Source organism: Sus scrofa, chromosome 5, assembly GCF_000003025.6.
Source record: "Sus scrofa isolate TJ Tabasco breed Duroc chromosome 5, Sscrofa11.1, whole genome shotgun sequence".
NCBI lineage: Eukaryota > Metazoa > Chordata > Mammalia > Artiodactyla > Suidae > Sus > Sus scrofa.
Genome location: NC_010447.5, coordinates 39,551,799 through 39,567,594, shown reverse-complemented (window position 1 = coordinate 39,567,594; position 15,796 = coordinate 39,551,799). Strand labels below are relative to the sequence as shown.

Here is a 15,796-nt window from a genome sequence, read left to right as displayed (position 1 = left end):
GTTTTCCTCTTTTCATCCATTATCCTCCCCTCCCACATTTGCTCTCCTCAGGATCTGGTTGCTCCTGGTTAATAGTCAGTTGGTTCTGTCTTATTAGGGAAAAGGGGAGGTTTCTCCTGTCCTATGTATGGGAATAAGAGGTAGGGAAAACAGATCCTCACTGTTCAATCTCAATGAAACATCTATAGTGTAAATAATTTTCTTAATAATATTGACCACACTCTAATAGGTGTCCTGTGTTATGATAATCGACCCTTTTGCACCTTAAAAAACATCCCTTTCTTACGGAGATAGTGAACCCCTTCAGTGATGGCACGGCACAGCAGTTTGTTGAACATACTGTTAATATTTGAGACACCAAACAAAAACAAAAAGAATGCTTTGTAAACATTCTCGCCCTCCTCAAAACTTTGAGTTTTACATATCACCATTTTTTTTGAGAAGTGGACACAAAAGAATGTCACAGATGAGTAAATGGCACAGCAAACCCAGGTCTAAATCTCAAGCCCATGTTCTTAACTATTTCATCCTTAAGAGAGAAGGTGTATCTTAGTATGCGAAACGGTATGTTCTTTCTGCTCAACAGGATTTTTTTTTTTTTTCCTGTCGTCGAATTGTGTCCAGGCATCTTGGGTCAATGCGTTTTTAAAGCATATTATTGATTACCAATGTGGCTAAGTCTTCACATACAACACTTCTGCTAAAGAAAAAGTAAATTGTGGTAACTAGGGTTTCATAGTGATACCTAAGCCCAGGTAATGTGGTAAAGCCCCCTTCTGAATGCCTGCAGCTCCTGACTGTGGCCAGGCCCTCCCCATCTGTCTTGCATCAGTAAAGAACCGCTGATGGAGTGTGTGGACATGGTATGCGCTAGTCCAAGGCAGAGGTTTTGTTACCAAACAACTTTTGTCGGGAGTTGGGAACGAGCAGAGTTCTAGCTGCAGAGCCCAGCCCCTCAAGGACCGTGTCGAGTCCTTGAGAGGAAGTTTCCTGGGAAACGGAGGGAACAGGTGGCAGCTGCAGCCTCTGGAGAATGAATTCACGTAGGGAGCTAGGGAAGGGCCTGCGGCTTTCTCTCCAGCCAGCTCTAAAGTCCCGACCTCTTCTCTGACCTCGCGCGCTACCGACGATAGCTCCTACCGGGAGAAACGCGGGTCTTTACCGCAGAGCTGGCGAAAAAATGGACGCTCGCCCAACCCAGAGGCCGCCCGGCCATGACTTCCGGCCTCCTCCCCGCCCCTTCCGCTTCCGGCTGCACCCCGCTCAGCTCCCTCCTGGATGTGTCCGGGTTCCGCTCCGGCGACCTGGAGCCGCCGGAACCTGAAAGGCTATGGCTGTTGTGGGTTCTGTGAGGGCGGCATTGCAGGTGGCCGAAGTGTTAGAAACCATCGTGAGCTGCTGCTTGGGGCCCGAAGGGCGGCAGATTCTGTGTACGAAGCCCACTGGCGAGGTGCTGCTCAGCCGGGACGGAGGCCTCCTCCTGAAGGCGCTGCATTTAGAGCATCCCATAGCCAGGTACGCTCCAGCCGGTTAGAGCATCTCGTAATCAGGTACTCACGTCCCACACTCCAGCCCATAGATGGGCATTCCAGGCCATCTCCCTGAACTTCTTGTCCCTGAGGTTATGCTCCTGAAAAAACTGACCTTAAATGAGACCACTGTACCCTCAGCGTTTGAGCGTTGCTCAAGAAAACATTCCCAGACTTAAGATCTTAACAGCTGCCGAGAACATTTCTCACTGCTTTCCCTCCAGCTCGACCCAACCCTAGAATCTTGAAATAGAACAAAGCAACCTAAAAAAGGAAAAAAGGAAAACTAAGTATATCAAAGGGACAGTATTCTCATTTTATGCCTGTAGCTGTAAAAACAAGATTTCAACTGTTATTCAGATGTAGGGAGGCAGCCTTCTGAAAATCTGAGTTGCTTTATTTCTTTTTTTGTACAGGATGATGGTGGCATGTGTTTCCAGTCATCTAAGAAAAACAGGAGATGGTGCTAAAACATTTATTATCTTTCTTTGCCACTTACTCAGAGAATTCCATGCAATCACAGACAAAGAAAAGGATTCTTTATTTTTCAAAAATATTCAAACCCATGGAAGGCATTGGAAAAATTGTTGTCAGTGGAAATTTATTTCCCAAGCTCTTCTAACATTTCAGACACAAGTATTAGACTATGTTATGGATCATTACTTAAGTAGACACTTTTTGTCCATCTTTTCTTCATCCACTAAAAAGAGAACATTGTGTAGAAGTTCTTTAGAGATGCTCTTAGAAGCATTTTTTTGTGGAAGAGTGGGAAGAAATAATCACACCTTTATTTCACAGTTGATGTGTGACTACTTTTTCAACTGTATGTCCTGTGAAAGTGAATTTGAAGAAGTATTTGAGTTAGTCGATGACTGTTTTGTTGAGTTGAAAGTTGGTGTCACCGGCCTTCCTGTTTCCGATTCCAGGATCATAGCTGGGCTTGTGCTTCACAGAGACTTTTCTGTATACTGTCCAGCAGATGGTGACATAAGAATAGTGATAGTAACTGAAACCATTCAGCCTCTTTTTTCAACTTCTGGATCAGAGTTTATTCTAAATTCAGAACAACAGTTTCAGACATCTCAGTTTTGGATTAAAGAAAAGACAAAAGCAATAGTGAAACATTTACAGAGTGAGAATGTAAGATTGCTCCTATCTAGTGTGAAGCAACCAGACTTAGTAATTTATTATGCAAGACTGAATGGCATATCCGTGGTGGAGTGTTTATCATCTGAAGAACTTTCTCTTATCCAGAAGGTCACTGGTATTGCTCCCTTTGTACTACCACAGGCCTCTTCACAGTATGAAATCTCTAATACTGCTTTGGTGAAATTTTGTAAGCCCCTTATCCTTAGATCCAAAAGGTATGTTCATCTTGGCTTGATTAGCACATGTTCATTTATACCACACTGTATAGTACTTTGTGGACCAGTGCAAGGTCTTGTTGAACAACATGAGGGTGCTCTACATGGAGCATTTAAAATGCTTCGGCAGTTATTTAAAGACCTTAATCTAAATTATGTGACACGAGCAAGTGACCAAAATTGTACATCAAGTACTAATGTTTATAAGAATAGTAGAGAAAGAAATCAGTTATCAGAAATTGTTAACAGCTCAGTTCAAAGGCCATATCAGGGCACAGTTGTAAAGAATGAAGATGAACTGGCAAAAACTCATTCATATTCAAAAGTATGTTCAAATTTGGTAGTTCCAGGTATAGAATTAGAAACATACATACCATGTTCAATACCGGAAGTGATGCCAGCAAATACATACCAGACAGATGAAACATTGAGATATTTATCTCCAGACAAAGCCAAGATAATCGATGACCATGAACCATTTATTGAGAGTGATTCTGCTAACTCAAGAACAGAAAATACTAGGATAGAAATTTCCTTTGAAAATGTACAGGTCACAAAAATTGCTGAAAAGAGGAGTATATTACCAGTGAGATATAAGTCATTAGAAATGAGTGCTTCCCAGAGTTACTGTTTCTCATGTATACCAGCTGGTTGTGTTTTGCCAGTGGGTGGTAATTTTGAGATCTTACTGCATTACTATCTTCTCAACTATGCCAAAAAATTCCAGCAATCAGAGGAAACCATGGTTAGTATCATAATAGCTAATGCACTATTAGGCATTCCCAAAACCTTGTATAAGTCTAAGAAAGGAAATAAATGTTTCCCACAAATATATACAAGAGCTCTCCATGCACTGCAAACCAATCAACCCATGGTAAGCAATCCAGCAGGTTTGGAATCAGTTGCTGGTAAATACCAGTTACTAACTTCAGTTCTTCAGTGTTTGACAAACATTTTAACCATTGATTTGGTAATCAATATTAAGAGACTACCGCAGGAAATTTATGATGAAGATTCAGAAGAAGAACTATAAAATTTGGAGTGTTTTATTAGCAAAGTTATCCAACTCAAACCATAAAACAAAGCAGGCATGTGACCACTGATTCTCAAATCAATTCAGTCCAGTTAGACAAACAGCATAAATTTAAAAGTCTTTAGAAAAGTATACAAGGCCATTGGACATTCAGGCAGAAATATTAGATACTACATTATTGGAACAGTTTTGGGGAGGAAGCCTTCTGGATGAGTGAAGCCAAGATCTGAGTAAGTGTCTTTCTTCCCCCTCAGTAATCCTCTGCCTCAGATCTGTGTTAGTCTGTATGTTTGGGGAAGGGTGTTTCTTTATCATTTTTACTTTTCTGTATCTTTTTTCATTCCTCATCTCTCTTGCCTCTTCTCTCTTGCCTTTATGTATTTAGTTAATAGAACAATTTAATCTCAGATTTGGATGAGGTCTTCAAATGCCATTCTGCTTTGTTTGTAACATAAAGCATTGTTTGTATCATTTAAAATAATTTATTTTTGGGAGTTCCCATTGTGGCTCAGTGGTTAAGGAATCTGACTAGGAACCATGAGGTTGCAGGTTCAATCCCTGGCCTTGCTCAGTGGGTTAAGGATCTGGCGTTGCCATGAGCTGTGGTGTAGGTTGCAGGCGGGGCTCGGATCCCATGTTGCTGTGGCTCTGGTGTAGGCTGGCGGCTACAGCTCCAATTAGACCCCTAGCCTGGGAACCTCCAAAAAATAAAAATAAATAAATAAATAAATAAATAATTTATTTTCCCTGCCCATAATTCTGAAGCAGTGAGTAAATGTCTCATTTTTTCCCCTCAAATAGCATATAAATAAAATTAGTTTTTAACTCTTATGTGGCCCCTTGTTTATTTCCATTTCATGAGGAAAATCCTGGATAGATTTTTTTCGCCATCTGTAAACCATTGAGTGTATTACCTGAAATATGACTCTGTGCCTTATAAAATTATTTTCATTTCTTTAGTTGAAATTTAATTCCAGAAAGGGCATAAAATTCATACTATCATTTTCTTCTGTCCCCCAAGAGCTTGCAAAAATAATTCATATATTTGCTGATTTTTATTGTATTTGGTGCATAGACAGAGTTCAATAGTAGCAAATAATCTGAGAATTACAGTCCATTCTGCATCCATGGATTCAACCAACTGTGGATTACAATATTCCAGGGAAAAAAATTCCTGAAAGTTCCAAAAAGCAAAACTTTAATTTGCCAGGTGCACTGGCAGCTACTTAGCATTTATATTATGTTAGCTATTATAAGTAATCTAGAGATGATTTGAAGTGCACAATGTGGTGTGCATAGGTTATATGCAAATGCTGTGCTATTTATATAAGGGACTTGAGCATCCACAGATTTTGGTGTCCACAGTGGGGTTTCTGGAACTAGTCCCTCTTGGATACTGAGAGACAGCTGTTTTTCCAAAATAAATTTTTTAATGTATATATTTTATTTTAAAGGTTTATAAATGAAAATACTATTGTGCATCTAGCCATGAATAAGGACAGTGTCTTCTGCTTTTAGTAGTTCTCTGTAACACCCAAGGCAGTGGTATGTTTATACCAAGAATTGAGAAGTGCTTGTTGAATAAAACTGTTATCTTTAATATGTTCTAATTACATGTTTCCAGTTTACTAATTCAGCAAATTCTTACTAAGCGCTTACTATGTGCCAGATACTTAACATACCACAGTAAACAAGTAGATTTGGTTCCTACCTTCACGCACCTTTCGTCAGAGGTTAATGGATAGTAGATAGTGATACTTAGATGATTTGAATCACTGTATTACCTCTGGGAGTTGCCTGGATTTAGCTGGACATCTTTCACTGTATTCTGTTGGTTGAGGCAGCAGTATAAAGTTCAGCTGAAGTTTAAGGGGAGGGAACACAAGCCCTACCACTCAATGGGAAATGTCAGTATCACATTATAGAAGAGCATGTGGGATAAGATATATTGAGGCAGCTCACTGGAAAATAGAATCTGATACACCATAGGAGAGAACAGAGGACAACTTATCAGCTGAGTTTTGTATTGTTTCTGAAGTTACATATCAATATACCTCCCACAAACACATTTTTCCCAATAACTTTTTATTAACAATGTACCAATTTCTTTCCCCAATAACTTTTATGAACTCCTTATGTTTTCTCATTGGATCAGTACAAGCCATTTTTATTCCTAAAACAATAGACATTAAATAGTTGATCATCCTTGAACTGTTTTAACCAGGGGGCTATTTAACCTTGTTACACTGGAGTGTCGTGGTATCCATGTTTTAGACTAAGAGGGATGGGGTACAGCAATGCAGTTTGAGCCTGAACTTTTGTCAGAAATTACTCATCACCTCCCAAAAGGAATAGAATATGTTTTTCCCATCATCACAGCACAGCAGAGAAAACAAAAACTACAGTTTGGCAGAGGGCAGGGTAACGACAATGTGTGTGTGTGTGTGTGTATCAGCTTTGTTCATAGCAAGAGACTGGTAACAACCTAAACTCTAGATAGAACACAAACTAAATGGGATAGGGACAGTGATTAGTGGAGGAAAGGTGTGTAGGGAAGAGGTAGACAGGTGATTTCTCAGTGTATAGCTTATGCCATTTTGATTTTGGAACCATTTGAATACTACTTATTCAAATGAAATAAATTTTTTAAAAATAGAGAAAACACATTTTTTTTTCTTTTCTAGAGCCTCACCCGTGGCATATGGAGGTTCCCAGGCTAGAGGTCTAATCAGAGCTGTTGCTGCTGGCCTCTGCCACAGCCACAGCAACACCAGATTGGAGCCGAGTCTGCGACGTACACCACAGCTCCCGGCAACACTGGATCCTTAACCCGCTGAACGAGGCCAAGGATCGAACCCACAACCTCATGGTTCCTAGTCAGATTTGTTAACCACTTAGCCACAATGGGAACTCCGAGAAAACACATATAGAATGCCCGCCCCCCTAGTAGTGACAGAGTAATAAGGATCCTGATCTAAGGAATTGCAAGGTCATGGAAGAAAAACCATGTAAGAGACACAGGAATGGATCAGTAGTATTTTACAACAGAAAAGTGATACAATTAAAAGTGGGAATATTCTCTTAGCTGTACCTGGCTAGGGGTTTTCTCAACAATTCTGAAAACATTCTCCCTTAGCAGGCTACTTACTCCAAGCCAAGGAAGTGCTGGCAAGCAATGTGGCTTTCATTTCCTCAACAATTTCCAGTCATGGGTCTGGCTTCCCCTTCTGCAGACTCAGCATCAGATTTTGTCAGCTCATTGAGAACGGCTGTCTCAAGGACTGACTCAAACCAAACTTGTGAGTGTGGTCAATTTATTTACAACGAGTATTGTCCCAGGAACTAGAATATTCCATGTCCATCTGATCAGCCTTTATGTATAGATCTATATATGGGAAGTCAAATGATCAGGTGGTTGCTCAATAAGCATGGAATCAGAACAAGAGAAATCAAATTAACTTCCTGAGCCTCCTCCCAGCCAGTTATGGTCCAGTTCCCCAGTGCTCAGTCCTCAGTCTTCACCTATATTTGGTTCCTACGGGATCCTATCCAGTTCTGTAACTTGAGTACCACTCCATGCTGATGATTTTAAATTTTGTATTTCCAGTCAGTCATTCTCTGAACTCCCAACTCATTTATGCAACTCCCAACCTAGTCTCCACATGGATGCTTAACTTGTCCAAAATAGGACCTCTATTTCTCATCCCCTAAACCTGGACCTTACCCTGCTGTCCAATCTCAGTTAATGGCATCACCAATTTCCCACTTACTTGGGACAAAATTCTGAAAGACACCTTGGCTCCAGTCTTTCCTTCAGATCCCACAGCTAGTCCACGAGCAATCCTGCTGGCTCCACATATAAAGTAGATTTTCCAATCCACTCATTTCTCATGATTGCCTTTCCAGCCCAAATCACTTCATCTCTCTCACCTGCAACAGCCTCCTAATGCTCTTCTTTGCTTGTCTCACCTTGAGTGTGATTTCCCATAAACTTTTTATTTAAAAATTTTTAACCCCCCCCCAAAAAAAAGTTGGAAAAAGAGCAGAACAAACTCCCATATACCCTTCATCTAGTTCCACAAATTACTGTTTTACCTTTGTGCGTGCACACACACAAACACACATTTTATTGAACTATTTGAAAACAAGTTGTATTCCTAAATACATCGGTATATATTTCCCATGAACAAGGATTTCACTTACATGACTGAATGATGTTTTTAAAATGCATATCCTGTCATGTCATTCTTCTCCTCAAAGTCCTCTAAGGTTTTTCCTTCACAGAGGATGAAATCCAAATTTATTGTAGTCTACAGGGCCGTATGTGAACTGTCCTTTGCTTATCCCTTAAACCTCATCTCCTACCACTCTCATCTACCTTTCTCCCTACCAGGTACACTATCAGTCAGGACAAGTTAGGCCACACTGAGGTAACAAATAACTCCAAATCTCAGGAGGCTTAACAGTACAAATTGATTTCTTGCTCACATTCATGTCTGTTAAAAGTCTGATTGGAACACTGACCCCACACTGTTTTCGTCATCATTCCTAGAAAGGCTAATGGAGTAGCCACTATCTTGAGTGTTACCAATCATGCCAGAGGGAGAGAAAAAAAGAGATCTAGAGGGTCTTGTGTTGGCTCTGTTCATAGCTGGACATGTCATTTCTGCCTACTGTCCAGAATTAGTCACATGGTGCTATCCATCCTCAGAAGAAGCAGGTAGTACAATCCTACCTTGTGCCTGGAAGGAGAGAGAACCAGAACATTTGGCACACAGCACAATGGCTTCCTTTCTGTCCCTTGAACACAAAAGTTCATTCCAGTCTCTAAGCTTTCCATTTGCTATTCTGTCTTCTTTAAACTCTTCCCCTCTGATCTTCATATGGCTCACTTCCTCACTTTATTCATGTATCTCTGCTTTATTGTCACCTCCAGGGTACCTTTCTTGACCTTTCAGTCTAAGATAATATCATATTGCTTCCCCATGCCCTCCCTTGTTCCCTACTTCCTACCTGGTTAAGCTCTTTTTGAAGCACATATCTGATGTTATTAGTGTGTGTGTTTATTTTTTGTATTGACTGCGTTCTCCACCATAATGTAAACCCCATGAGGACTCCAACTTTTTCACATCTATATTTCCAGCATGTAGGATAGTGCTAGGTTAAGTAGGCACTCAATAAAGTTTAGTGAATGAATGATTGAATAGAAGTGAACCAATTGAAAGAATGACTAAGTTTCCCTTCTGAGTGGTGATGGGATAGATCCAACCAGATTTGGCCTCAATGACTATTTTAGTTTCCCACACCACCTAAACTCTGATGGATCTAATTTTTTTCTTATTATTAAACTACTAAATCACTGCAGAGTCTATCAGCCTGGGAGCCATTCTTTTTCTTTCAGATGACTTAGGACGTCTCTGTCCTAAACAGTCTTTTGGCCATTTTAAAGAGTAGCTCTCAGTAGGAAATTTTATTCCCAAGTCTGTGCCGAAAGCCTCCCTGTAGCCTTATGTATTGATGACATGTTGTATTTTGGTTGAATTGAATTTATGCTTAGGTTGACAGTATGGCACATATGCATAATGCTTGCAGTCTCTGTTGTTTACAACTATTTCTTTGGATGTTTTTATTTAGCTTCAAGTAAAATCCCAATCAATTATAAATAGATATTTGGGTGAAAAACCCCTGATCATAGCAACCAAAGTTCTTGTGCCCAGATTAAACACAGGTGTGCTCCAAGAAACTACCTATGGAGGTTTCCATTATTTGTCTCCCACTATAGAAAAATACCTGCAGCAACAAATGTTGAGAAGGGGAGAGGGGGCTCCATGGTATATTTAATCTTAATGCATATTCTAAAAGTATGTTTATGCAAAACTTTTGGGGACTTGACTTGTGTTTCTGTCACAGTTTGCACATCATTTGTACCTAATAAACTCCTATATTAAATTCTTCTAATTTGTGTTATGTGTCTTAAAATTCATATTAACTTGCAATATGATTAATCTTAATAATTAGAATTTCTTATACAATCCCCCAGATAGTGATTCCTACAAGAGCATTAGCAAATGATAACTTGGGCATAACTTGATAAGGCAGTTACCAGATGTGCTCCTTAAGAAGAAGCCTTTGTTGGTTATTGGGGGGGGTTCCCATTTATAAATTTATATTCTTTACATTATTTTACTCTAACCATTTTGAGAAGTGAAAAATGAGATCTTTTATAAATGTATCAGAAAAACAAAATTAACTGTATAATGAAGACAAAATTGGGACATTTTGAAGATTGAGTTTATGTTCTAAACTTTGAAGACCCGGTATAGCAGAAAGAACATAGTATATGAAGTCAAGCAAACCAGAATTCCATCCTGGCTCTACCAGTTACTGTTTGTGTACTTTGGACAAGTTGCCAAATACCTCTTGTGCCTTAATGTCCTCATCTGTGAAGTGGTAATAATAGTACCTACTTTACACAACTGTGATGAAGATAAGTAAAGGTATCTTATAAGAAGTGTTTAACATAATACCTGCCACATTATTAAGTAGACGCTTAATAAATATTAGCTTTATTTCTTCCTTTGGTTGCCCATAAATTTTAAACTTTTCCCTCCTTCCTCCAGTTCTTCTGGTGTACTTTGTAACCTGTGCCCTACATGGAAAAAAGCGGAGACCTTTGGGACTTATGCCGCATGGACCATGAATATCACAGATAGAGTAGAAATTTGTTGTGGCATTTGTATTTTCTTCCATATTTCCCTTGCCATGTGCTCTTACAGTATGACCTTGACACTCCTCCAATGAGGTGGTGGAGTCTAAGTCTCCTCTCCTTAAAACTGGATTAGCCCTTGTGACTGCCCTGCCCAAGACACTGTAATGAAAGTGACCCTGTGTGTGATTTCTTAGATTATAAAAGGCAATATTCTGGTTCTCTTGAAACTCTTGCTCTTGGAACCCAGCCACTGTGCTGTAAGGAAGCTCAAGCAGCCTGAGAAGAACCAAGGCCCTAATCTGCAGCTTTGATGAAGTTTGCAGCCAACAGCCAAGCATCAGCTTTCCAGTCATTTGAGCCTGTGAAGAGGATCTTCAGCACCTAGGATTTACAGATTTTCTTAATGTGAATTGTGCCTATTAGCTGAATTAGGTTGATAAGAAAACTTTCCTGTTATGTTTTAAGAATTTGATCTTAACTTATGAGTAAGTGTGTTATCAACTGGAAATCACTATCAGACCTACCTGCGTACTATTTTTTAGTGATGTATTTTCTTTTCCTATTTTGCTTATCTCCCCACTCTATCCCCCCACCTTTCACATTGTCCCCCAGACACTAATCTCCAAACCAGGTAATCCTGTGAATCACCTACCAGGTATCCTTCTATATTTCTCCTTATGCTGCTTATAAAATCATATGCAAATGTGCACTCATATTCATATATGTACATTTGGATTATTTTTGACCTTGGTTGAGATTTCTCTTGGCCTCTTGTCTTAACTCACTCGTCTCCAGAGAAAAAAAGGGTAAGTTGGAGTAATTGCACATACCTGGGTCAGCACTCCCTTTCTTTCTCTTGGTTATGAGAAAGGAAGCAGGGTCAGTGTCACCCCTATCACTCTTGCAGGCTTAGAGCAGGAATCATGAGCTTGAGTTGGAATCATGTCCAGGTCCATCTGTCTGATTCAGAGATGGAGCACTCACCTGCCTGCTCCATTTAGTAGTCTAAGCCCTGGGATCCAGTATAAGCATAAGACAGAAGTTACTGTGGTATTTCTGTCTCCTTCAGCCTGACTCCCATGTGTACCTGCCAATGGGAGGGGAGTTATTTACTGGGTCTCCTAAAACTGCTTCCCTGCCACAGACATTGCCAGTTTTTTATTGTCAGTGTCAAGTATGTCAAGTAGCAGCAAAGACTAGTTGAACTGTTTTTTTTTTTGTTTTTTGTTTTTTTTTAAGGGCTGCACCTGCAGCATATGGAGTTTCCCAGGCTAAGGGTCGAATGGGAGCTACAGCTGCCAGCCTATGCCACAGCCACAGCAACCTTGGGGTCTGAGCCATGTCTGCGAACTATACCACAGCTCACAGCAATGCTGGATCCTTAACCCACTGAGCGGTTCCAGGAAACAAACCTGCAACCTCATGGTTACTAGTGGGATTCGTTTCTGCTGTTCACAACAGGAACTCCATGAACTGTCTTAACATCACCTGTGAGCATTCACATGCTCATGTGGCTGAACTCTTTCCCCAGGCTCCTAGCAGCCATGAACCAGGCCCACAGAGAGAAATGGAAAGGCCAGTGTCTCCACATAACTAACAGCTAAGCTGTCCTTGGGAAGAAGGTATGTGAATTGGGCAGGAGACAGATTTTAGTAATCAGCTCTAAAAGCAATCCCTGGAATGGGTTAATTTAGTCAAAGAGACCCAAGAGTTGTTACTTGGCATTATTAAATTTTTTCCAGTTCCAGGGTGAACTGAGACTCTAAAAAACAAAGTTATTTGAAGAATCTAAAAGTGTTCCATGTTCTCTGCTACTGAATAGAAATTGTTCCATTAAACATACTCCACAAACATGAAGTTGAAATTAGAGACAAAAGGTGGACAGAGCTCTGCAGTTCTCAAGTCCAGAGCTTGCCAAGGCCCAGCAATATTTCTTCTTTTGGGTGCCAGGAGACTCCTCTACTTAAATTAACTCAAATAATCTAATCTTCCCGAGGAGGGAACTAATGATAATGCTTTTATAAAGAAAGAAAATAAAGATTGGTGAAGTGATTAGATGGAAGTGCTGTTTTATTAATTTGATTAGGAAAATTGAAGAAACAGAGGAGAAAAGAATTGATGGATGGGATGAAGATACTAGGTTTTAACAGCATAGACTGAAAGGCCACTGGGCACCATGCATATAAATAGCTTGCAATGGCTAATTAAGGTTGTGTTTTAAGATTGATGTTTTTCGTGTCCTGTTTAACACATCTTTGACTACTCAAAGATTTGGGCCTTTGCAGTGGTAACTAAGAAATCTCAGGGAAATACTGCATTTCAATTGTTTCTTCATAAATACTAAATTTATACATTTGAATAAATACATGTATTTTAAAATGTATATTACATAACACTATTAAACACAAAAATATATTTAATGTATATTAAAATCAAGCAATCTAGCACAATCCATTCACACCCTGAAAACTATTTTATAATACCATAGTATTAAGCTAAAGAAAAAAGTTACTTTCAGGTTAGCTACTTCCAGAGATTTATAACAAACTTGCTTCAATCTAGTCTTCCAACAAAATGTCTTCACAGAAATTCTTTAAATAGTACAGTATACTTCATTTGAATTGCCTTTTTACCCACCATTCTCTTAGAAATTCTTCCTGTCAGCAGCTTCTTTGGAAATCTGAAAAACAACCTCTTGAAACTGTACCATGAACCAATCTGCAAAGATTTTATAATAGCACAGTCAAACTATTTTGCATTTGCCACACTAAGCATCTTTAGGAGGAAGCATGGCATGGTACAGACAACTGGGACTTTAGAGCCACACCAGCTGTGGTTGGATTGGGATCTGCCACTAACTAGTTATGTGACCTTAAATAAGTTATTTAAACTTGCTGTACTTTACTTCCCTCTTCAGTGCTTTCAGTTATCTATTGTGTAACAGCATTATCTTCAAGCTTAGTAATTTGAAACAGCAAACATTTATTCTCTCACACAATTTCTGTGGGTAAGGAGTCTGGGAGTGGGTTAGCTGGGTGGTTCTGGCTCAGGGTCTTTCATAAAGTTACAGTGAAGATGTTGGTCAGGATTCCAATCATATGAAGACTCAATGACGAGCTGAAGGATCCACTTAACGCATTGACATGGCTGTTGGCAGGAGGCCTCAGTTCCTCACTATCTTATGCCTCTCCATAAGGCGGCTTTATGTGTCTGAATGGCATGGCAGCTGGCTTCCTGTAGAGGAAGTGACTTCAGAGGGAGCAAGGAGAAAGTGCAATGACTTTTATGATACTGTCACTTTTGCTGTCTTCTATTCATTAGAGGTGAGTCATTAGTCAACTTATGTTTGATGGGAGGGGGATTAGGCTCCACCCTTTAGAGGGAGGAATGTCAGAGAATTTTTGATTTAAGGTCATAACATCAGTAAAAGAGAAATAATAATATTGATTTCATTGTATCCTTGAAAGAATCAAAAGTGAATGTCTAGAACAATGCTGGCTTCAAAGTCCATATTCATTTACTTCATCTTTATTGAGTATTTACTACTGTGCTGTATGCTCAGCATAGGATCATGAGCAAAACCCAGTCCCTGCCCACAAGAGCTCACAGTTTAATGGAAATACAGACATTAATTAAATAACATATAAATGTAAAATCACTTCTTCAGGAGCTCCCGTCGTGACTCAGCTAATGAACCCAACTAGTATCCATGAGGACACAGATTTGATCCCTGGCCTCGCTTAGTGGAATAGGATTCCGGCATTGCCATGAGCTGTGGTATAGGTCACAGATGCGGCTCAAATCCCACATTGCTGTGGCTGTGGCATAGGCCTGCAGTTACAGCTCTGATTGGACCCCTAGATTGGGGTCCTAAAAAGACACACACAAAAAAAAAAGAAGAAGAAGTCATTGCTTCACATGTGCACAATGCAATATAGAGGGACTACAACTAGGTAGGAAAACTTCTCTGAGGAAATGATGTTGAACCTGAGATCTCAAGGATGAGTAGGAGTTGACTAGGTACAGAAGAAAAAGAACAGCGGTCTCAGTAGAAGAGACAACAGGGTAAGATTAGTGGTGGAAGCATCGAAAGGACAAGGCACTGGATGAGGCGGTGTGGCCAGGGCAGGGGAGGTGATGTGTGCCAAGACGGGAGAGGTGGCAGGAACCAGCCTCTGTTGTGCTTATCTGTGTCTGACAAAGGAGGGGAAAAAGTCTCATATAATTTTATAAGATCAGTAGTTGCCAGGGAGTAGAGTTGGGTGTAGGAGTTGACTACAAAGGGCCATGAAGAAATTTTGGAAATGACGGACTGCTCTGTATCTTGATTGTGATGCTGGTTATGAGATCATATGCATTGACTGGAACTCTTGGAACTGTAGACTAAAGAGGGTACATTTTACTATATGTAAATTCTATCTCATTATACCTGAGTTATAAAAAACATACTTTTATGCAAGCACTTTTATGGAGGAGTAGCATAACATCGTGAATTTTCCCATAATATAGATTTGGGGTTTCTTCCAAACAGTATTATTCCTGAGTATCAACAGAAGACTGTCACAATAAAGTTTAACCTATCTAGTGGTGCTGTAGCTAAAACCCTGCAGTCAGTGAGAATGAGGGGAGTGTGTATGTGTGTTGGTGAAAGGGTAGGGGACTAAACACATCAAAGTAAACTATATATAGTACACTTTTGGCATTAAAAATAACATTTTCACAACTACGTAAAGAATGAAGGGAAGAAAAATTTCAGAGGTAATAAATCAAGTTACTTTAATGTAAACTCTGACGTTTTTGTTTGCTCTATTTTTATCCTGAAAAGATGTTTCTCTATGAATATTGTTCTAAGATCAACAATGATGCTCAACAATGGAATTTAAGAGACTGTTATTTTGTTACAAAACCAATAGTAGATATGAAGCAAAGCAGGTTTTCCTGGCTCAGAAGCTGATATAGTGTCTATAATATTATCCTTATGCAAGACGCTGAAAGTATTAAGTGAAATTTCTGACTTGAGAATAACACTGTGTTCATTACAATGCTAGACTTCACTTTCAACAATGGAGCTCTTAAGATTTCCAGTGTATGATATTGTTAATGAAAATGAAATGGGTAGTATTCCATTGTATAAATATACCACAATTGATTTATTCATTGC

At 39.6% G+C, this 15,796-nt stretch overlaps 1 protein-coding gene across 1 annotated transcript; it reads left to right on the top strand.

The window, feature by feature from the left end:
• BBS10 (Bardet-Biedl syndrome 10) lies at positions 1,245-9,879 on the top strand. Its single transcript, XM_003481665.4, has 2 exons — positions 1,245-1,515; positions 1,946-9,879. The coding sequence occupies exons 1-2, from the start codon at positions 1,331-1,333 to the stop codon at positions 3,924-3,926; spliced, it is 2,166 nt and encodes a 721-aa protein (XP_003481713.1). The 5' UTR covers positions 1,245-1,330; the 3' UTR covers positions 3,927-9,879.